The sequence below is a fragment of the Solea solea genome, chromosome 12 (genome assembly GCF_958295425.1).
Source record: "Solea solea chromosome 12, fSolSol10.1, whole genome shotgun sequence".
NCBI lineage: Eukaryota > Metazoa > Chordata > Actinopteri > Pleuronectiformes > Soleidae > Solea > Solea solea.
In genome coordinates, this window is record NC_081145.1 from 25,222,182 (window position 1) to 25,245,769 (window position 23,588).

At 39.9% G+C, this 23,588-nt stretch overlaps 3 protein-coding genes across 3 annotated transcripts; 2 read left to right on the forward strand and 1 right to left on the reverse strand.

Annotated features, from left to right (window-relative positions):
- Positions 1-1,784: 1,784 nt before the first annotated feature.
- lcat (lecithin-cholesterol acyltransferase) lies at positions 1,785-8,009 on the forward strand. The gene is made up of 8 exons (XM_058644858.1): positions 1,785-1,884; positions 1,969-2,198; positions 3,537-3,693; positions 4,258-4,373; positions 4,516-4,611; positions 4,757-4,981; positions 5,556-5,751; positions 6,396-8,009. The coding sequence occupies exons 2-8, from the start codon at positions 2,048-2,050 to the stop codon at positions 6,757-6,759; spliced, it is 1,305 nt and encodes a 434-aa protein (XP_058500841.1). The 5' UTR covers positions 1,785-1,884; positions 1,969-2,047; the 3' UTR covers positions 6,760-8,009.
- Positions 8,010-8,802: 793 nt separating this feature from the next.
- On the forward strand, positions 8,803-16,349 carry pla2g15 (phospholipase A2, group XV). The gene is made up of 7 exons (XM_058646625.1): positions 8,803-9,119; positions 10,681-10,837; positions 12,751-12,869; positions 13,662-13,760; positions 14,001-14,225; positions 14,366-14,478; positions 15,917-16,349. The coding sequence occupies exons 1-7, from the start codon at positions 8,969-8,971 to the stop codon at positions 16,316-16,318; spliced, it is 1,266 nt and encodes a 421-aa protein (XP_058502608.1). The 5' UTR covers positions 8,803-8,968; the 3' UTR covers positions 16,319-16,349.
- A 2,659-nt stretch (positions 16,350-19,008) lies between these two features.
- On the reverse strand, positions 19,009-23,160 carry usb1 (U6 snRNA biogenesis 1). Its single transcript, XM_058646630.1, has 7 exons — positions 22,807-23,160; positions 21,996-22,135; positions 21,479-21,662; positions 20,950-21,003; positions 20,698-20,803; positions 20,209-20,289; positions 19,009-19,624 (listed from the first exon to the last, which is right to left on the reverse strand). Exons 1-7 carry the CDS (start codon positions 22,971-22,973, stop codon positions 19,517-19,519), a joined length of 840 nt encoding a protein of 279 aa, XP_058502613.1. The 5' UTR covers positions 22,974-23,160; the 3' UTR covers positions 19,009-19,516.
- Positions 23,161-23,588: the final 428 nt, after the last annotated feature.

The following is a 23,588-nucleotide window of genomic DNA, read 5'->3' on the forward strand; positions in this document are numbered from 1 at the left end:
GGGAATCACTCTACATGTCCTTCAACTGTACATTAAGACCCTGTAGTTACTCATTAACTGTTGTCTTCCAGGATTCAGTGGAATAGTTTTTGCCATGATTTTGAGAACTCATATATGTAGTCAACCTTTCCACTCTTTATACATCATGGGATTTAGAAATAATAATAATAATGATAATAATAATAATAACAATAAAAATAATAATCATAATTATAATAATAATAACAATAATAATAATAGTAATAGTATAGTTTTAACTTTTAACTGGTAAACTGTGTCACAGTAAAGCAAACAAAAGCGATGAATCCCAGATTATTTGGGTCAAGTTGCATCATCTATTAGTCAGGCAAGATTTAAGGTCGATATTTCTAAATAAAGTGAGTTTGTGTTTACAAGGCCACAGCATTTGCATGAACATCATTATTATTAGTAGTATTAGTACACAACATTGTGTTAGAATACCTTGAAAACCACAGTGATTGTGCCTCTGAACTCAACTTTGTCAGGATCATTAATTAAATATGATTAAATAGAGATAATAGAGATATTTATGTATGTTTTTAGGTGTCATTTTGCATCATCAATTAATAGTTGCTTTTTTATTCTTGACTGGCCCCCTACTGGCCAGATTACATGCTCTGTGGCTAAAAAACATCATTTGAGTTGGACACCCCTGTTTTGATGTGTACATTTTCCTGGACTCAAATATAAGCTATGTTTTCTTGCAATAAATGAAAGATCGATGATAAAGTGTATGTCAAATGAGCAAAATCCAAGCAATTTTCACTGGGTATTTTTAATCTTTTTTTCCCTTTTTTTTCTCCCTCCTTTTCACTTTCTATTTGCCTTTTTTAAAATTACCCCTCACTCTTTCAATCTTTCCCTCACCACCAATCTTATCTCAACGCTTCACGTTTTATGTTAATGCTTTATTTTGAAAACCGGATGTACGTAAACTCGCGCGTCTTGCATCGCCTGTCTCTGTGTGAGACAAACCGGCTCCTCTGACCGGATTAGTCAGTTTACCTGCTGCTGTGATTAAGAATCCGACAGCGTCGCCGCTCTGGCTGTATCCATGGCAACGACAAGAGGCCTTCACGTAACGTTACAAATGTGGGAGTTTTTTGTTGTCCCCCCTCTTCATCCCAGTGAACTGTGAAGGAAATACATAAAACGTATACAGTAGTTTATACAACACGTTACTGCCTATGTTTAATGTCACAACAAAAACATAAACCAATTTAAATTTAAGAGTTCACTTCATGTGGAGACTCATACAGACTCGCGTGTGTATTTGCGCATTGTCTTCCTATACATGCGATTATTTGTGTCTGTGTGTTTTAATGTTGGTTTTCCATTTGAATCTTTTTTTGATTATTGCTTTTGCTTCAAAAACACCGCGGTGTCCCGCACAAATAGGTCAAATAATGTTTTTACACGGAGCGTGAATGCAACACCATGAAACTCACCGTATGTGAAGCGAAGTAAGTTTTATCCTATTTTACCTTTTTAATTGGAATTCAAATTCTTTTTTTGGGAACTAAACTTTAAAATAAAAATTAAAAATGTATACAGTTTCCATTAGCCGCGAATGTAAAGCGAATATGTAGCTACATTTTTAAAAGTGACGTAACCTGTACATATTGATTCAAATGTCATTTTCTCGTTGGGGAAAGTTTATTATGTGTCAGAAAAACACATCTTCTCCCCTCAGTCGTGCTGTTTGTCAATCATTCACAGTCTGTTTTTGTGGATAAATAGATGATGTGATTTGGAGGAATCAATACCAGGGCAATGAGTAACTGCCAGCTGAGCCCTTTTCTGTTTGTCCTCACATTACTTTGACCGTTTGTCCCCGTGAGTGGTTTAGTGAATCATTGTGAAGTGAGTATTTCAGAGATTTTTCTCTACAGCTCAGGAGTGGATACAGTTGTAGAGCAGCTTATAATAAAGTTTATTTCTCTCCAGAACCTCCTCCTCCTCCTCCTTCTCCAGGAGCAGGAGCAGCAGTCAGATCAGATCTACAGTCCAGCTGGTTGAAGGAAGTATGGGATCCGTTGTGCACCTCTGCTCGGTGCTGCTGCTCGTCTTCCTGCTCGGGCTTCATCACTCCTCAGGTTTCTGGATCGTCAACGTGGTCTTTCCTCCCAGCGCCAAACACAGAGCCCCGAGCAACAGCACTCCGCCACTCATCATCAGTAAGTACCGCTGAACTGGAGCAGCAGGGCAGAGGCGTTTCAAAGGGGAATGGGGGTCCTAGGGCATGGGGGGGGGGGTTGTGAGGCTTAAACATGGGGCTTTTCCACTACACAGTTCTGGCACGGCTCGACTCGGCAAGGGACTTTTTTTTTTGCTTTTCTATTAGCGATAGTACCTGGTACTGTTTATAGCACCATATGTGACGTTGTCAGACTGCCGGCCACCGATTGGTCAGAGAGTGTCGTCACTGGAAGAGTCACGACTCCATCAATGACTCCAGAGATTCCATTGTAGTTGAGGCAAAGAGACAGAGTTTGACGTCTTGTTGAGACAAACAGCCACAAACCGAGTAGAAAAAAAAGAGCTGCTGGATGTCCTCCATTGTTGTCCGTTGTCGCTTTCGATGTTCTTGTACGTTACTATCACACCAGTATGACATCGGACCACACCGCGCCTACCACGTAAAGGCACTGTTTACCTGACCCAGGGCTTTTCCATTCCAAACCATACTTTACTGTACCAAACTGAACCATACCATAATGGTAGCTTTATGTAGTTACTGCATGGTCCAGCAGAAGTCAGTGCAGGGATTTTTAATTTAATTTTAATTCATTAGAACAACAATGACTTAAAAAACAGAAACTGAAAGTAAGTGTTAACAGAGCGTTTTAATCACAGCTGCAACTGATAAGAACCAATCAGGGGGGATCAGGGGAATCAGAATGTGGATAACTGCATCATCGCACTTTGAATGGCTGTTCCTAGCAATTAGTGACACTGTCTACTGTGTACATTTGCCCTTGTATTCTACTGTTTGTGTTGCTGCTTATCCAGCTTATTGTGCTGAGGGTTTTAGGCACAAAGGGCCAAAATGTGATTGAGAGTTCATGCTCCGCCCCTCTGTCCTAGAAAATTCCACGAATTCGGGCCCTTTTTGGACCCTGTACCTCATACAGCCGGCCACACTTCAAAAGTGTGTAACATTTAGGACGGGCTTCCCACCCTCAGAATAAGCCTTTCATTTGTACTTTAGGTAAGGGCCTTGCTTTACTGAGGCCGCCATCTTGTGCCTCCATGTTTCTACAGTAACCTGAATGGACAAACTAGCAAACGTGTTAGCTTAATGCGCTAACAAAGAAAATAACTTTCTGTCCGGTATGTGAAGTCCACTATTGCTCTCTGACTCACGTTGGGAAAGGGGGAGGTTTAAGGGGTGGGGGGTGGGGGGGGGGGGTTGTCCTCTGTTTGTTACAGTCTGCATTCTTAGCATTAAATGTCAGTAATTCTCACACACTGGACCTGATGTGACGCATGCATGTGTGTGTTCATGTGTCCAGTTCCAGGGAACCTGGGGAACCGCCTGGAAGCAAAGATAGACAAGCCCAAACTGGTCAGCTGGTTTTGCTACAAGAAAACGGAACACTGGTTCCCCCTGTGGATTGACCTCAACATGTTTATGCCCATAGGTGTAGACTGCTGGATTGATAACATGAGGTGACACTGACTGACCTTGTGATGTTTGTCAACTGTCCTGTATTCCCTTTCACCCTCTTTTTGTTATGCATGTGATGTAGCTGTGACACCTGGGAATGGGGCTCTCCTCAAAGCCACCAAGGGGCTGATTCCGCTGATTACAAAAAAAGTCAAATTTAATGGCAGTCTATTGGAAAACGAGCCGTCTTCGCACTCTGTTTATAACATCAATAAACATTAATAGTCTCTATCACTAGTTTCAGGTCTACTTCAGTTGCACATGATGTCCATTTTCTAAATTAAGTTCCCATTTATATTTCCAGTTCTCATATCTTGGAGTTTAGATTCTAAAGGGTGACATTGTGACCAGTTGCCCATTAACAATGTTTCTGTTTAGTTCATGTTCGTCAGGACAGTGTGACAGTGAACATTATCATTAGTTTGATTATTTACACATATTTTATTTCCCCCCACTGTGACCTGTCAAAATGTCTGCTGTGCAAAGGGGCCATTACTGGGATTCATATGAGAGGATGTTTTTCTGGCTAATTAGATTAATGTGAGTGTTCCATGTGCGTGTCCCAGACTTGTCTACAACAAGACGGAACGGCGGTCATCCAACTCACCCGGAGTGCAGGTGCGAGTGCCAGGATTTGGGCAGACCTATCCCATCGAGTTTCTTGACTCCAACAGACTCGCTGGTGAGAGAAGAGGAGAAGTTTCTTTTTGAATGACACAAGACTGTTAATAGAAAGCCAAAGTGTCATATAAGAGACAAAAATGCCTACATAGGACTTTGTCCAAAACACTACAGTTATTTGATTTTTTTTTTTTTTTTTGCAGGTTATTTTTACACGATGGTGCAACATCTGGTCAACGCAGGCTATGTCCGAAACGAGACAGTCCGAGCAGCACCGTACGACTGGAGATTAGCGCCAAGTAAGTGACATGAGAAACATCAAACTGAATGAGAATAGGAGAACATGTGAGAAGGGTAATAAACTTTAATTGTAAATAAGCAGCCATTTGCCAGCCGAACAACTCGAAAAGTTCCTGACCCTGCCGCCGCCCTTTCCTCCCACAGACGAGAATGCGGAGTATTTCAAAAAGCTGCAGGACCTGGTTGAGGAGATGTACGAGCAGTACCAGCATCCTGTTTACCTGCTGGGCCACAGCATGGGCTGCCACTACACCCTCTACTTCCTCAACCACCAGCCTCAGGCCTGGAAGGACAAGTACATCAGGGGCTTCATTTCCCTGGGAGCACCATGGGGGGGCGCTGTTAAGGCACTCAGAGTCTTGGCGTCAGGTAATGCAAAGCACCTGGAGTGGAGTACGATATAATGGAAGAGACTTACAGTATGAATGGATTTCTGCCCTCTGTATTACAAATTACTGAATGTCCTTATTAACAGTAGTCGTTGTTATTTAAAGAATCCAAAGCTTCACAAGTGAACATTAAACCCTCTTGAAGATTGGCTGAAATTAAATACACTTTTACATGTTTTAAATTAAAAATGTATATGTTTTTGTAGCCTTAAAATAAACCTTTTACATGTACTTGAGTCAAGGATGCCTCCTCAACAGAGGCCACAAAATGGTTGCCTCTGTTTAACACAGTTTTCAGGCCTTAAAGCAGAAGCTTATTACAGAAACAGCTTTGCCTACATAATAAACCGAGTGCATAAACACAGAGAATGATGAGAAAGAGTGGGAGAGTGTTTACATTCTTTGTGGTATGTAAAGGCCACGGTAGTGAGTGGAGGAGTCTTCCGTTTGTTGCAATCTGCAGTTTCACCACTTGATTCCAGTACACTGGGCTTTTAACTCTGTGGAATCAGATGATCAGTTCTCACTTTTGGTGTCACTGTTTTCCCCTGCAGGAGAGAATGATGGCATCCCAATGATTTCCACCATCAAGATCCGTGAGGAACAGAGGATGACGACGACCAATCCCTGGATGATCCCCTTTCAGATCACCTGGCCAAAGGATCATGTGTTAATCTCAACGCCGACCTTTAACTACACAAACCAGGACTACAAGCGCTTCTTCGGGGACATCAGTTTTGAGGACGGCTGGTAAAAAAACCACCTTTAATCTCTCCTCTTTATAGTGCCACCACATTTGTATACTACTGTATATGACGGCCATAACTTAACTGTGGCAAGCCCCCATGAAACATCAGAGTGAGGAAGGAAATAATTAGTACAGTACGATCTTTTTCTTTATCACAACACTCTTTCAAGAAATGTCGTCATACTGTACACACAAAACCTTTCACAGCGACTTTAAGCACTGTAGTATATATGCCAGGCCAGTATGTGGCGCTGAAACGCTGCCACATAATTACACCATAAAAACGGAGATGAAGATGTGAATCATGCACATAAAGCTAGCGGGGTTAAGGGTTAGGTTAGAGATGTTGGGGATATGACATCATTGTTTCCCAAAGTCGAATATTGTTGTTGACCATGGTTCCCAATTTGACAAAAATTCAAAATTTCACATTATATTTTGTGTATTTGTCAATAATTGATTACAACTACCACACAACTATTCCCATGATTCCAAGCTTCGTCGTGGCATCTTCTGACTACTGTAGGTCTTCTGTTATTGTTTTGATCGAGAGACCCCTAGCTAGCTAGAGAAATGAGTAATAATGATCACATAAGTTTTGTTGCGCTCCATTTAATAACCAATTAATGGCCCTTGTTGGTTTCAGGTACATGTGGGATGACACCAAAAACCTCACTGGCGATCTCTACCCACCAGGCGTAGAGGTGTGGTGTATGTACGGCGTGGGGCTTCCGACCCCCATAACGTACATTTACGACGAGCAGTTTCCCAATGTGGACCCAGTGGACTTTGTTTATGCCGACGGGGATGACACGGTGGACAGCCGTAGCACGAGTCTCTGCAAACGTTGGGTGGGGAAGCAGGAGAAGCCTGTCCACGTCACCGAGTACAGAGGGCTGCCCCACCTGGACATAGTGTTCCACGACACGGTGCTCACCCAAATCCAGCACATCCTGGAGGGCAAATCCGATACACCTCAAGAAGTTGATATGAGAGCTGGAGCTAAATAGCAGTTTACGAATTCAGTTTTGAAAAGCAAAAAAAACAACACATGGAGTGCTGGATTTTTATTATATTTTGTATTTTTGAATAAAAAAACTTTCATGTGGATAACATAGCTCCAACATGTTAGCACACTGTGTTAGTTCAGCAGGTTTAAGCTGATATGGACTTGCAGATAACCTGACCGTGCACCCCCTCCTCCTCCTCCTCGCACCCCACCGGCCAAATTCACTTCACAAATCCTGTTGAATGGTAAATGGTAAATGGTCTGCATTTATATAGTGCTTTTCTAGTCTTGTTTACGCTACAGTTTCGCCATTCACCCATTCACACCCATTCACTCACACTTTCATACAGCATATCACTTATCTTTCATACCCATTCACATACTGCCAGCACAGCAACTTTGGTGTAATATACTTAATATTACCCAAGGACACATTTTTTAAGTTGAAAGACAGCTCAGTCCTACACCCCTGTTTCCCCTGTAACAAGCATTAAAAAACACATTTGAATGGAGAATCCAGATTATGTTCATGTCGTTGTTTTCTAAAGACAAGGTTACGCATTACATCGAGGGGACTAGATGTTTAAGTATACATATATATGTATATGTATGTATATATATATATATGTATATATGTATGTATATATCAATAAGTAAAATATTACTGTAGCACACTTAGTTGTTGAATTTACTATATTTGTTTGCAGAGCCGTTTCAAGGGAGTTCATGGGTGTTCATCAACTGAACAATTAGCTGTTGTAAGCAACTAATATTAAGGTTTTTCTTAAAAAGTGGCATTTCTTTGGACTAATTTTTGAACTCTGTTAGAAAAGCAGGTTCATATTAACATATGAAGTGTTGACAACAGAATGTCTGAAATCCTGAAATTTGACTATGGTTCTAGCAGATGTGTCCTCACATTCAGCTCAGGAAAATGTCCCACTCTCTTGCAAACGCCCCTGGTTGCCCATAAGATGTCAGAATCCATATGCAAATGTAATATATGGTATGTACATAAATGTCCATAAAAGAACTATAGAAACATATGAATATGAGACATATTGACATGGATAAAACATATGAGCATATTTCAATTGTACTGTTGTATGATAATAATATTGGTGACATACAGTATATGGCAATACTAATAATAACTAATTGCATTAAATGATAAATTGTGTATATAAAACAAGTGTATATTGCTTTGTAAACATGTCATGTTTGAAGGTTTAATAAAGCATTAAATATTAATACCCCCCCTTCTTTTTGTTTAGCTTTCATTAAAGTACACCAAAGTACCGGGGGGTCACGGCAGACCATATGTATACCAGAATATTAAACCTTACATATTAGGGATATGAGGGATGGGGGTAAGATGGAGGCTGTGGCGATCCCTAAAGGGAGAAAATTGTATGTTCAATTTCTGCCAAATAAAAATAAATTTTAGCCAGATTTTACACACTGCACCTTTTAATAAAATTAATAAAACCTTCTTCCAAGAAATTCTAACAGACTGTAGCATGGGTGTATTATAAGAAGTGGATAGACCAGCAACTTTTTTTCAGTGGCCACTCATGTTACTGCAACAAAAATATTCACGCGGCTCAAAAAGCAATTTTCCTGTTGACCACAATAGTAAAAGAAATGTCTTTTTCATGGAGTTTTGTTTTTGTAAAACTGTTTTACAGGCATCTCTTATACTATTGTGGACTATTGTAAAATTGCTTTTTGCAAGACAAAAGTTTTTTTTTATTGGAGTACCATGAGTGGCCACTGGAAAAAATTGCTGCAAGCCAGAAAGGGTGGTGCTCTGTGGAATAAGATTTGTATTGTAACACTTTAGTATGGCGGTTCATTTTTGTTTGCTCAATTCATAAATTGTTGTTTGTTTCTTAAAAAGTGTTGCTTACTTTGTGAAATGTGGTGTTTGAAAATATGCTGCCCCCTACAGCTCTGAGTGTGTCTTTGTCGTTGCCTCCGTTCGACTATATCTGAGATGGACTACTTGCGCCTCGATGCCTGAGGTTACGTCACTGGGCAGGTCTACGTTCTGTGAGAGTCTCGTGATCGTCACCTTCTTAGTCACCAATAAACATCATCCGTAGTTTGACTGTGGTGAACGAGCTGAGGAAGAAGTAAACAACAAATCACACACACAGAGTCAATTAAACACGCAATGGCTGTCCGGCTATGAGACGTCAGGAGGAGCCATGGCGGGTCGGTACCGGATAACCGCTCTCTCTTCGCTGCTTCTGCTCGGTGTGCTGTTGTTGTTGTCAGCGGCTCACAGCAGCGCGAAACCGCTGGAGAAATGTCCCGGCGGCAAGTCCTGTCAACCACCGAGACCTCCCGTGGTCCTCAGTAAGTGTTTGTCTCCCGTGTTTACTGACGGTCTTGCCTCCTTTACCGGGTCATCATTTGCTAAATCATTGCGCAAGTATTTTTTTCTTCTCATCCCTCCAACAGCTAGCGATGGAAAGTAAAACCAAACTCCTATACAACTCTGACAAATTTAAGATATAACTGGTTGTTGCAATAAAACGACCTACAGAAGTTACCTAGTGTCCACGTTGTCAAATTAATTATTTACCTTTCTTCAATTCGGCTTGCACACACATTCCCTGAATGTCATATGTGTCGATTAAAATTAGACATTTAAAAAAATGTTTGGCCTGTTGTTTCAGCTAAAGTCATACGTCAAGACAGCGAGCAAGTCAGTACCGAACCACGTGTTTACCAGGCAACCTTGTTGTATTACGCAGAACATTTTATATTGTGCAATATGTTTGCGTAAATTCGAAAACGACAACTCGGCTCCCAGGGAAGGCGTCCTGAAATTGCTGTGTTTTTGAATGGAGTTTGGCGATGGAGAAAGTAAAACCGAACTCCCATTAAAATCTGACAAATTCAATATAAATGCGTGATTTTTGCAAGCGACATACATAAGTTAAATAATGTTCAAGCTTAGTTAAATCACTTATTTACCGTTCTTTAATTCGGCTTGCTTACACCTACCATGATATGTTGTTAAAAATGATACTTTTCAAAAATGTTTGGCCTGTCGCCGTATGTATTTTGCTGTATTTTTGAATGGGGTTTGGTTGGAAGTCAGTTAGGGGCATTTTTACACACATAAAAATCTCTTTGTTTCCACAAAATGTTGTCTTACAAAACCACTATGTCTGCCAACATTGTACTTGTTAGTCTTGTGGTAATAAGGTGTGTTAGAGGTGATTGTTTACTGTTTTTGCCATGGTCATGTGATGTGATTTGATTTGGAAAGTTTTTGACTTTCCAACACTGCAGTGTCTTCTAAAAAACACTGGAAAATCCCACATGAAGGAGGTGTGGATGATTCACGATGAAAAAACTTAGGCAATATCCCTAAAACAGTGGTTCTCAAACTATTTACAACAATAGTGAGAAAATATAGAGCTCTCAAAGTAACACCATTGTGGTCTAAATAGGCTGAGCAAAGTCAGCTACACGCTTTTCACAGGAGGCAGATTTAATCCCAATAAATTAATTTACTCCCACCAGACCACCAGAGGAAGCTTGTATACCACCGGTGGTACACGCGCCATGAATTTTTACACAAGGCAGAACAAGACAAACATGTGTCATACGTACTGTAGAGGCAATCCAAAGTGCTTTAGAGAAAAAACTGTTTTTAAATGGTTTTATAACACAAGGCATTGAAATCATGATTTATTCTTAAAATCTCTTGCAAACAAACATACATGTTTTAAGACCTGATGTAAAAGGTTTTCATTGATTCTCTTCAGGCTTTAAAATCATAAAAACAAAGGACTGAGCTGCTGCTTTGAAATGATGACTCTCTTTGATTATTGATTCTCTTTATTCAACATACTGTATATACAGTTGATATGTTATAAGATACAGCCTGTACTGCTTGTTTCAGTTCCTGGGGATCTGGGAAACCAGTTGGAGGCAAAGCTGGATAAGCCCAGCGTGGTCCATTACATCTGCTATAAGAAGACTGACACCTTCTTCACGCTGTGGCTCAACCTGGAGCTGCTGGTCCCTGTAGCCATAGACTGTTGGATTGACAACATCAGGTATGACGTGGGATTCTTTCTGTTTACGTAGTCTCTTTACGTCAATGAACTCACAAACTGAACCATATCTTTAAAACAGTTGGTTGTTGGAGTTTCCAGGTTTGTGGCATCGTACAAAACAGGGAAAACGCATGATTGTAACTAGCTTTTATGACGTTAGGGTAAGTGCGCTGTTTTTCCCACAAGGTACTTCATAATTTTCTAAGTGTAGTTTTCCAAAAACACGTCTCCCAGTGGGAAAACAAAGAAAAACTGAATTTCAAACACCAAAGTCACAAAATAACACATTTGAACTTAGTAACGGAGGCAACAGCGGAGCAACCACTCCTGTGTGCTGCGATGTAAAATTGCAGATTTTCTCTATGGACTTTGGTGCAGGGAGGGAGCGAGGGGTTAACGGAGCAGGAAAAGGCTGTGCAACACTTCAAACATATTCCTGAGATATTACCCGGCAGCCCATGGATAAGAGGAAACTGAACTGCGTGTCAAGCTGGTTCTTGATGAAGGGGGGGGTCTAACTCACTGTATCACCTTTTTAAGAAAAACAAACACATTTAAAGCTATTTTGTTTAGCAGAAAATTGATTTTTTTCTTTTTTGGGGGGGGGGGGAAGAAAACATGGCTTGTTATGAATTCTAAATGTCAGTTGCGAGCAGGTTACATGAGGTCATTGACCTGGTTGACCCTCTGTGAACTCTAATCATTAGTCTCTGCATAAACTGACTTTTGAACCCTCCATTTATCAACAGCATCTGTGAGGATACAGAGGGTTAGATAGCACTGCCCCCTCCCCCCGGCCTCTTTTTAGCCATTCACCTGGTTTATCTAATCGTATGTTTTGTTGGTGTCAACACTGGAACAAAATACAGGTTTTCTTCTCTTCAGAGGATACACTGGAAATGAGATTTCCCCTAAACTGCAATATCTGGAAGTTTGAAGGTGTTGTGCAGTCAGAAGATTGTGACAAGAGTGCTGACTGTTATCTTAAGTAACAGCGTGCTCTAGTTTTGAAATGAAGGGAACATGAGCAGACTGTGGAAACTGTCATCAACACTCTTACAAGTGGCTGATTATACTATTGCATGTGACTGGCAACAAACACACAACATCTTGTATTTAACAGATTCTTAACATGAACATTTTGTGTCGTATGCAGGATTGCAATAATTAATAGATTATTAATCAATTACTAAATACATTTTTAACTCATTTTATAATCAATTGATCGGTTTGAATGTTTTTTTTATAATTAAAACGAGTCCTCAGATTTTTTTAGCTTCTTAAATCTGAATGTTTTCTGGTTTCTTTGCTCCATATAACAAATAAATGATTAAAACTGAGTGATTTTGGTTTGTGGACAAAATCATCATTTCCATGTTTGAGAGACACTGATCAACAGTTTCTTGGCATTTTATGGACCAAACAAGGACTCGATTAATGAATTTTTCTGAATTAATGAACATTTTGGTGTAAAACTTGTAGTAATTACACATAAAGATTCATGTTTTGAACTTGAAGTTTGTAAACTGAAGGAAAGTTTCACTTTTTTTGTATTAGTAGTTAGATTTTTTGTTAAATACACTTTGCTGTGGGAGACTGAACCTGAACATCTGAATTTTTAAGTCATTTTGGTGAAAATAACTTCAATAATTCTGGTAAAAGAAGGTGAAGAAATGATGGATAAATAAATCCAACTAACTAAACTAAACTACCTAGCTGTTTTCACATATGAAAATGAACAGCACAACATTACAGGACACTTGTGTTCTCACACGACGATGGTTGTTTCACAGATGTACAGTTTTCAGATAATATTCCCATATATTTCACTTCTGTTGTGTAAGTCATGTGGTTCCCCCACAGATGCAGAACTAACACTGATCGCATCCTCCTTGTGGTATATGCTTGTGCAGGTTGATCTACAACCGGACCACACACACCACCTCGTCCCCTCCAGGTGTCAACATCCGTGTCCCTGGTTTCGGACAGACGTCTTCACTGGAGTTTCTGGACCCCAGCAAACGCAGTGTGGGTGAGTCGGACGTGTGAAACCCAAACAGCCTAATCGTCCTTACTGTACATTCAAGAGAAGAACATCAGGTGATGTTTGGAGAATTGGTGTCTGTGAAGATTCTCTTTCATCCACGTCAAAGTTAGACAGAAGGCATGGAATCAGTAGAGACTGCAAATAAAGACCATGGAAAGCAAAGTTAGCATTTCTTGTCTTCACTGTCTCCAGTAAGCTTTAACAAATGTGGCTTCATCATGACTCACAGGAGTTTCTCCAACTGCTTTCTCACCTGGACATAATCCAGAGATTAGATTTGGAAACTGGTAGAAGAGTCTCTGGAGATTTCTCTGGAGTGATTTCTGTGATTTCTGAAAGCAGCTTCAGTCCGAATGGTCGGCAAAAATCACATAATGTTTGGTTACGTTCAAATCACCGCACTGAAGTGACTCGTATCTGAGTTTTTTTCCATTGTCGTTACTCAGGTCTGATTATTTTGGCTGTGAGGTCACTGTGAGGTCACTGACATGTACAGTTTAAATTCCCTGCCATAGCTTTGGATTCTGAATGCATCTGATCCTGTCTCCTCTTATATCGTCTTACATAATCTCTCATTTTAAATAGCAAGTCATCTCTAAAATATGACTTTTTTCTGCCAAGAGGAAAGTCACTTGTATTTATTTGTGACTTGAATCATATTTGATTTAATCTGCATGTGTCACTGCTAGACACCGCCATTGTTTTGAAAACGGATACTAAAATGTCCAAGGCTGATTTTATTTCTTTTCTTTTCTGTGTGTGTGTCCTTCTCCCTAGGCATGTATTTTTTTACTATTGTCCAATCGCTGGTGGACTGGGGATACACCAGAGATGATGACGTCAGAGGAGCTCCTTATGATTGGAGGAAAGCCCCAAGTAATCATACACAAACACACTCACACACACACACAAGACCCCGATACTGCCAATCAGCCGAAGGTTTCAGAGGTAAATGCTTCTCGACCCCGCCCGTCCCCTGCTCTGCTGCTGTGTATACAGCAGCAGAGCAGGGGACGGGCGGAGTCGAGAAGCTCCTGAAGACTGAATAGAGGTGGAATAACAACATCAACGACAACAATCATCACTAGGTCTCATCTCCTCTGTTTGTACTTCCAGATGAGAACAAAGAGTATTTCCTGGCGCTGCAGCAGATGATTGAGGAGATGGCAGAGAAAGCCGGTGGACCCGTGGTGCTCATCGCTCACAGCATGGGCAACATGTACACCCTGTACTTCCTCAACCAGCAGCCTCAGGCCTGGAAAGACCGATACATCAAAGCTTTCATCAGTCTGGGGGCGCCGTGGGCCGGCGTGGCCAAGACCCTCCGCGTCATCATCTCTGGTACGAGAACCTGCGACTTATTTGTCTTGTGTAGACTCTGTAAAGATTTACAGAGAAACTCTCTGGTTTTCAGGTTCTGGAAACTGTAAGGCCCAGTTTCATTTCTCTGTCTCTCTCTGGTTTCTTTTCTCTGTCTGCAGGTGATAATAACCGCATCCCGGTGATTAGCCCGCTGAAGATTCGCTCCCAGCAACGCTCTGCCGTCTCCACCTCCTGGCTGCTGCCTTATGCCAGCTCGTGGACCAAAGATCAGGTGTGTTCTTGTATTTGTTATCTTTCCTGGCATAAACACTGGTCATGTCGGGACCAGTAGTCCTCATGGGACCTAAGTAGAGGTAGACTGATTCATTGGTCGGATATATTATTTATTAATCAGCCAATTATCACAAATTACGCATTTCAGTTCTCAGAAAGTCAGAAAGGGTTTTTTCTTTATTTTTAATGTCCTGTTTGGTTCATTTATCCATTATCTACCGCTTTACCCTCCACATCCTCACCAATCGATTGCAGGGACAACATCACCCACACACACTCACATCTGTGGTTAATTTAGAGCGTCCGAGGGAGGAAACTGGAGAATCTGGAGAAAACCCACGTGCACACGGGGGAAACATGTATAGTCAAACTTTTGAGATAAAAAAGTCACAATTATGAGATAAGAAGTGTCCATGCACCTTAACGTTTGCAATGGCCCTTTTTCTGGTCTAACCACGCTCACAATGTGCAATCTTAAATGAGGAAACTATTACAGGTGACTTTAGTTACATCGGATGTTTAACATAATCATTAAGATGTCAGCAAGGCGATGGATGAAGGGGCCATTATAAACATTGCCGTTGAGCCGCATGTGCAGTTCTTATCTCATAATTATGACTTTTTATCTCAGTTTTGACTTTTTATCTCATAGTTTGACTTTTTTCTCATAATTATGACTTTATCTCATAATCTGACTTTTTTATCTCATAATTTTGACTTTTTTCTCATAATTATGACTTTTTATCTCATAATTTAGCCTTTTTTCCTCATAATTATGACTTATTATCTCATCATTTCGATTTATCTCATAATTATGACTTTTTATCTCATAATTCCGACTTTTTATCTCATAGTTTTGACTTTGTATCTCATAATTCCGACTTTTTATCTCATAATTCCAATTTTTTATCTCATAATTTCGATTTATCTCATAATTATGACTTTTTATCTCATAATTTCGATTTCTTATCTCATAATTATGACTTTTTAATCTCATAATTTCGACTTCTTATCTCATAATTATGACTTTTATCTCATAATTTCGATTTATCTCATAATTATGTCTTTTTAATCTCATAATTTCGACTTCTTATCTCATAATTATGACTTTTATCTCATAATTTCGATTTATCTCATAATTATGTCTTTTTAATCTCATAATTTCGACTTCTTATCTCATAATTATGACTTTATCTCATAGTTTCGACTTCTTATCTCATAATTATGACTTTTTGTCTCATAATTTCGATTAACTTTGAAGAGATTTTTTATTATCATGGCTAAGTTTTTTTCTACAGTGTAGACAGGACAGATCATTAGCGTTGTTCACTAACTGGTGACTGAAGTGATATTATTTGTTGTCATTAAACAGTTGTATTTTATCAGATGGAGGGGGGGGAAAAGAAAATATAACAGTCAAAATAATCCCTCTTCAGGTCCTGGTGGAGACGCCGACCACTAACTACACAATCCAGGACTACAAGCGCCTCTTCTCTGACATCGGTTATGAGGACGCCTGGCTGATGCGTCAGGACACGGAGTCGCTGGTCAAAGACTTCACGCCCCCGGGCGTGGCCACGCACTGCCTGTACGGCACCGGCGTCGACACGTCCGAGGCCTTCCAGTACTCCAACAAGTTCCCCGACGTGGAGCCCACGGTGGTCGTGGGTGACGGCGACGGGACGGTGAACCTGCAAAGCGCTCTCCAGTGCAAGAGGTGGGTGGGGAAACAGAAGCAGCCCGTGATGCTGAAAGAGCTCCCGGCCAACGAACACGTGAACATGTTGTTGAACTTAACGACTGTGACCTACATCAAGTCTGTGCTGTTTTCGCCCTGATGCTGCCGAACACTGAGGGGCGGGGGCGCGGGGGGGGCGGGTGGCGCGGAGGGGCGGGGGAGTCACTGCCAAAATATTCTCCTCCACCTGCTGCTTTGAAAAAGTATTGACATTTTGTGGTGGAATTCCAACAAAATCAAACTTTTAAATTTAAATTTCTTGTTTGTTTTTTTACCATTAATGCTAATGTCAGGTTGTTTACCACTGAGATTACCAAAACACAACTACCTTTATAATTGGTCTCACAATTTAAAGGTCAAGTTCAGGATTTTTGAAGTTTGGTCGTGCTTGTGCACAGGAAAACGGAATAAAAACAAAATAACAGACAAAAACAAACAAAAATCTACACCTTACACCAGCCTTATCTTAGCATTAGTAAGTCTTTTCTGTCCTGAAAATGAAGTTAATGTCGCTTTCTGAACCGTGCACCAAAGCCCACTCACAAAACCAGCAATTTTGCATCACGGCTCACAGGAGTTGTTGAGCCACTGCTGCTTCAATCAGGAAGTTCAAATGTGTTTTTATGTCATTTCTGTGTTTGAAAATCTCCATTTGGAGTCGTGTAAGTGACACAAACCTTCTAAATCACGCAGCAGTAGACTAATGACTAAAAACGCTGATTTTCTGTATGGACTTTGGTGCAGGGAGAGCAAGCGGTTTAATAACGGTGGAAAAGGCTGTTTAACGACAAGATAACGCTGCAAACGTATTCTAGAGAGATTTTAGTAGGTGTTTGTGCCATTGTTGGAGCTGTCCGTTTAACCCATTTGACCCATAACATTTATTTTAAATCAGTGCTGTGAAAGAGATGTCCTTTTTTCCCCTCTCATGGTCAGGCACATTATTTTATTTACAGTATGTATCTCAGTGCTCTAGATCATATTTGCTAGTGCTTGTAATGTATTGAGTAAACCTAAGCAGACTTTTTACCAGTCATGTGATCTTCTTGTTGCTTTTCCTTCTTTTTAATCGTCCGTTTTACACAAGTCGTTAACCGACTAACTGAAAAAAGGACTGAAAAATCTTGCTGGTGATATGCAAGTCGATATTTAGTCACGCCAAAACCACTCAACATATCACTCAATAGTCCATTTACTGGCTTTTCAGCAGCTTTATCTCTCTATCTCGTGGCCTTGATCAATAAAAGGTATGAATTTATTGAAAGCTTCAGAAAAAGTGTGCAAATGGACCAAGAGATAAGAAAAAGATGCCAGGTCTGATAAAGAAAATCAAAATTCAACGTCCTTTCAACTGCTCTTCGCCGTCTTCATCGACAAATGGAGATTTAAAAAGCTGTTGTGGAGACCGTAGTACTTTGAGTTTTCCTTTTTTAATAACTTGAACTAACCAGTATTGAGGCATTCTTGCATATTAATCCAGATGTAAACAATGATTAAAGGCACAGTGTGTAATATTTGGCAACATTTAACTGCGCCTCACGCTTCAGTCGGCGACTGTAACAACACGGAGGTCCTAAATGGCTGCCTCTGTAGAACTGAGCCGATTCCTGGTCAAGAAAAAGAATCCATTACTACCTGAATTTTACACACTGGACCTTTTTTTAATTTAAACTGCTACATCCACGTACCTCGACAGCTTGGACTCCTGTCTTCCTCTGTGTCCACACATCACAGAGGAGCAGTTCCATGTTCTGCACTGTATATATTTTCAGGGTTTTTTTTGTGCACACGTTTCTGTCTCAAGTTTAGTGCCTAAACGCGCCGGACTCGGCAACGAGGGGACTGTTAGTTTTTTTTTAATCCTCGATCTATCTCTGGATTAGACTGGATATTATATTTGTCTTTGTACCGGAAATGCTGTTCAGTGAGTCTTAAAAACACGATTCGCTCAGTCGTCCCCGAGGAAGAGCGAGATGCTTCACCTCTGCCGTGATCGATGATGATGATGTTGTTGTGTGTCATAAACATGTGTTGCCTTCTACAGAGTAAAATATGTCAAATATTACTTTGAGCCGTTGACTTTTCTGTGTGCAGAAAATTCCTCCGATGTTAAAGTTCCACCACAATCCGTCAGTATCTAATTTGCTCCATATAACAAAAAACTTGAGACATTTGAGAACATCATCATTTCCAGTTTTTGGGAAACACTGATCAATATTTTTTGGACCAAACTATTAATCGATTGTTTAAATGGTGCAGCCCTAGTGTTCAGTCTTTTTAGATTATGTGATTGTTTAAATGTTGTGGTTTACTTGTTCCTTCATGACAACGTAAACTTAATATATTGAGAATGTGATCTTCAGATCGACATTTACCCACCGTTTCCAAGCATGACATAATAAAACAGTTGCACCCTGAGAACTCCTGAAGTGTAAAGATACGACTTTGTGCCCTTTTCCACTCTGAGGTATCAAACTTCTGACCAGATTAAGACAATAGTCTGACTACTAGCCCAAATAGAGTCATTCTTAGAATTAAAATTAAACTGACTATAGTGACATTATTGTAAAACATCTTAATCTGATTGTGGCTGTGTTTCTTTGCTCCATAGAACAAAACAAGACATCCTTTGTTGCCACCTTAACGAAATATATATGCCTAATCTGAGCGTTTTATTCTGAAATCAGGGCAGTGGTTGAATCCGTGTTTAAAATAATCCAGATTGAGCAGCTCCTCACATGACACACACACACCACGTCAAGTGGTACAAATACTGTCCTGTGAGACGTGTGTGTGTAAAATCAATAGCAACTTTATTCATATAAAAATAATACAGTGAAAAACATACAATATGATACTGCAATTTAAAATAAATTCATTCTATTGCTTGTTTCAACATTTAGACTTATATGACCATATGGCTAAACACTGATTTACTATTACTGCGAGGCCCGAGGCCACATTTTTCGTTCTGGAGGCGTCTTTTTGTGTGTTACACACAGACAAACTAATGCCGTGACAAACTGGTTATAAAAAACTATGTGAACACACTTTTTCCCTCAGAGATATTTTGACTTTGCCTCTGAGGTGTTTGTCCATCTCGACCCTCTCTCTTTACTAAAAAATAAACAGCACTTCAACAATATTCAACATTCGATACTCAAGCATTTATATCCTCATCAGACATCTTGATATTTAGTCTGGATTACCTTTACAGGCATCAGTTAGACATAGAGGGAAAAATCCAAAAAGATGATAGATTAACAGTTTGTTCTCCTGACTGAAGTTGAACTTGGTGTCACGTCTGCAGGGGGAAGCAGAAAGTCTTGTTTCCCGTCTTGCAGTGCAGCTCCATTCCCTCCAGCCTCAGGACAAATGGGCCCTCCTCTTGTTCGTCAACCACACGCTCCATGTAAAGAAAATAGTTCTTATTAATATTGTTAATATTAATAATGATAATAATAATGATGTTTCCGCTCCATTGGCTCAGGAGTGGACTGAATTATCGTGTAACAGTGGGATTATTTCATTAAAATTGGTCCTCCAGTGATTTGATTGTGTGCAGACAGTTCACACCCGGCATTAAAATTCTCCTTTGACCACATATGATCAAAAGAGAGAATTAAGAGACCAAGGGCAGCGTGAGTGAATCAAAAAAAAAAAAAAAAAGAAATCATAAGTGTTCATATAAATTCCTCTATCAATTAAAACCTACATCTTCTTCTAGACAATGGAGGACGGGGGGGATCAAACCAGTGGACTCATCCAGAGGTTTCATGCCTTTTAACCCTTGGGGCGAGGATTTCTGTGGTTTGTGTTAACCAGAGTAATTGCAGATATAATGGGGTCACTCCCAAAAAAAAAACAATCTGAGATAGACAACAAGTGAGAACTGGGCATCATTTAGGCCTGCAGTGTAAACACAGCCTAATTCATCCTGATGGATTGCATTTAAGTGTCCTCAAATCACCACTAAGTAAGTCCAAGTACCTGCAGCTCCTGTACACACTCCTTCAGCTGCTCTGTCACGTCTCCAACGCACCAGGCCAGACTCACATGGAAAGAAGGCTCCTAGAGGAACGACCAGACAGAACATCATGGGTTTATTGTTTTGGTTTTTTTATTTAAACAATCACCATTTTTTGACACGTAACTCACGTACAGTTTAAGATAATCAAAACCATTCAGAAGTATTTTCATGCATCTTTCAACTCCTAATCATTCATACTGACACAAAGACACATCATTCAAATTTCCCCTTTGTGTTTTTTTTTTCTAAATCAGAATGAAGTTCCTTCAAGTTTTTGGCCTTTTTAGAGTTTAACATTAGTGTGTGGCATGAGTGGAGGAGACGGGCCCTAGAGTGTAAAAATAAATTCTCTTTTCCACCAGAGTACAGACACATTTGTCTCATTCAATGGGAGAAAAAAACACCCGAAAAAGGAAAAGACAAAGAAATAAAACTTGTTTATCAGTGACCTTGTAGAAAGTGTCCAGGCGAAACTCTGTCATCGTTCTGTCCACAACTCGAGCCAGGTCCAACAACTGAGCGTGCCCAGAACACACTTCTATACCCAGGAATGTCCTGTGAGCGACGACAGATGGAGACACAGTTAAAGAAGACTGTCAGAATTTGAAGAACTGATGCTCGGGACATCAAAACAGAAACATGGAGAAAGATTTGGTCTTTTTTTGTTTTTAGAGACATTAAATAAAAAGCTTTGACTGTACCTCGTCTTCTCAGCGTTACAATAGACATTCAGTTTACTTGCTGTGCAAACAAACCTGGCAACAAGAAACAAAGGGCACTTTTCAATTAGACTTAAAAACATCACTCGATTTAACTTTAACGTTCAATATGCAATATTAGGACACAAATTTGACCACTTTAATCCTTTAGTTTTGTAAAAGCTTCAGGTGCAGTACATCCTGTATACGATGTGAATGTTTTGATTTCATGTTCATGAGTTCTGCTTGACGGACAGCGTTTTTTAAGCATCCAGCTGTAGGCAACTCTTCTTTGTCTTAAAATGCTTTAAAAGACTGGATTTGTTTTTTGCAAATTTTGCAGAAAGATTCATGCATACACATTTGCTCTAGTCATGATTTATTATATCATGATTTGAGTTTAGAAATCTTTCTGTTTCTAATCTAATCTAATCTGTTTTTGTCTCTGTGTTGCTTTTAATGTCTCTGTAGAGCACCTTGAATCTACCTCCACAGTGTAAGTTCAAAAAACTTTCTTTAGTGGTAACCCCACCTTTTACAGTGGGCCAGGTCTGTGCGGAGGCTCTGTGTAAAGGGCTGGATCCAGTGGTGTCTCAGCACCACTGTCTGGGACAGGCTGAGGTGAAACTCCTCCTGTGGAGTCAAAACCACACCGCTGGCTCCTGCAGTTGAGAGCAGCTCCTGCAGCAGCTCCATAAACTCCTCCTCAGGATGGTCTGATGATGAAAGAGGAACATTTACCAAAGAAGCAACATAATTGAAAAAGCACCCAAACGTGCACCAGGTACTTCACTCATGAGTAAAGGAAGGCTGATTAATCAGACCAGTCCCAGGTTGAACATGCTATGTCTCCCCCTGTTGGAAAGTGTCTGTCATGTGTTGAAGTTACTTATAATTTTCACACATGTGGATACTTATTGTGTTATTACTCGAAAACATGCTGAAAGAGGGGCCTGGAACATCCGTGTGGCAATAAACTTTTATTTCTCTTTTAAAAACATGTAAAGAGGTACAAATTTCCAATTCAATCGATTATGAACAGTGCTCACATGACAAATAAACGTAGGTGGCCCAGTTTCCTCTCTCGTGTTTGAACGAGCGGAGGCGTCCGCCGTGAAAAGAGCTGTCTTCATTCTGTGGCTCCACTTCATCTGGAAACATGGTCAGCAGGCAGCCGGGGACAGGCAGTCTGCGGGAAACACAGTCAATGTTTAACGGACGATTCTTTTCATAATCGGTTCATCTGTCGATTACTTTCTCGATTAATCGAGCACTTGTTTTGTCCACCAGACAGATAATAATCATCTGTCGTATACATGATATATTAAAAAAAGAATTCCCACAAAGTAAAATAACAAGTCAAACATTATCGAGTTGAGTTCTTTTAAAAAGTAGCTAAAGACTCTTTCATTCAAGCAGACTTTGAGTTAGATGAGGGTTTTTATGGCTCCGAGTTTGTGTTTTTGTGTCTACGTTTTTATCCATTGTATTTTTTATGTCTCTTAGACAGTAGATGGTGCCACTTTGATTTAATTAAATTTACTTTAGCTTAATGTAAAAAACATTAATAATAACAGTAACACAGACAGTACAAAAAGTGATAAGAACAAATTAACTGACAGTGTAATGTTTCCTAACCATGTTTTACCTTGTTCTTTTAGGCTTAAATTATAATTACATTTTCAAATCAGTTCGACTCACACATTATTAATACAGTTAACATTTCTCAGTACTGCATCACACATGTGACTATCCCTTGATTCTGAATCCATCATTAGTGCAAATTCCACCTGAAGCCTTTTAGGACTACGACGAACAGTTGAATGTTCATAAGAGATGAATCTGTTTTCCTTGCCTTACCTTGTCTTAATAACCCGCTCATCTTCGGTTCTGGCTCTCTTCCTGGCGGAGCAGCAGCCATCGCTAACATCGTCATCCTCTTTCTCCTGACCCGGTTTTCGAGGATCACTTAGGTTCAGCTCTACGTCGCTGTCTTCACCTGAACTGCTGCTGTAGCCGACCAACATCCTGCTACACGTCACCAAAGTTACAGAAAAACATGTTTGTTTACATTTACGCCAGAGTTTTACAGCGTTTTCAGTCGGCGAAACGTTCTGAATCCAAACTGCGCGGCACTTCCGGCATAAACAACCTGTAAGTGTGTTGATAATAAAGGTCCCTGTGACACACACGCCACCGCTGACGAGTTCCTACCTTTTCTTTTTTTTTACTACCCCTCTTCTTGTTATGTTGACAGCTGTGATTTTAGTTGTAAACTATATATTAATGTTGTAATTATGTTCTTTATAAAATAACTTATCATTTACAGTTTTTAAGGACTGCATGATATTAGGAAAACATGCTGGGGTTAAGGTTAGGGTTAGGGTTTTATCATTGTAATGACAAAACAACGTCTAACTGTCTATAATATGCATTCTATTACAACTTTTTTTGTGTATTGTTAATATCTTTCTATAATTGTACTTTTACACATGTGGAGATGCATGTTTATTATTTATTCTTTATTTATCTATACTGTTTTGTGTATAACTTGTAATGTAAATTTCCTCACTGCATGACTAATAAAGGACTATCTTATCTTATGTGTGATAAATAATAATAGTACATTTAATTTTTAGGTG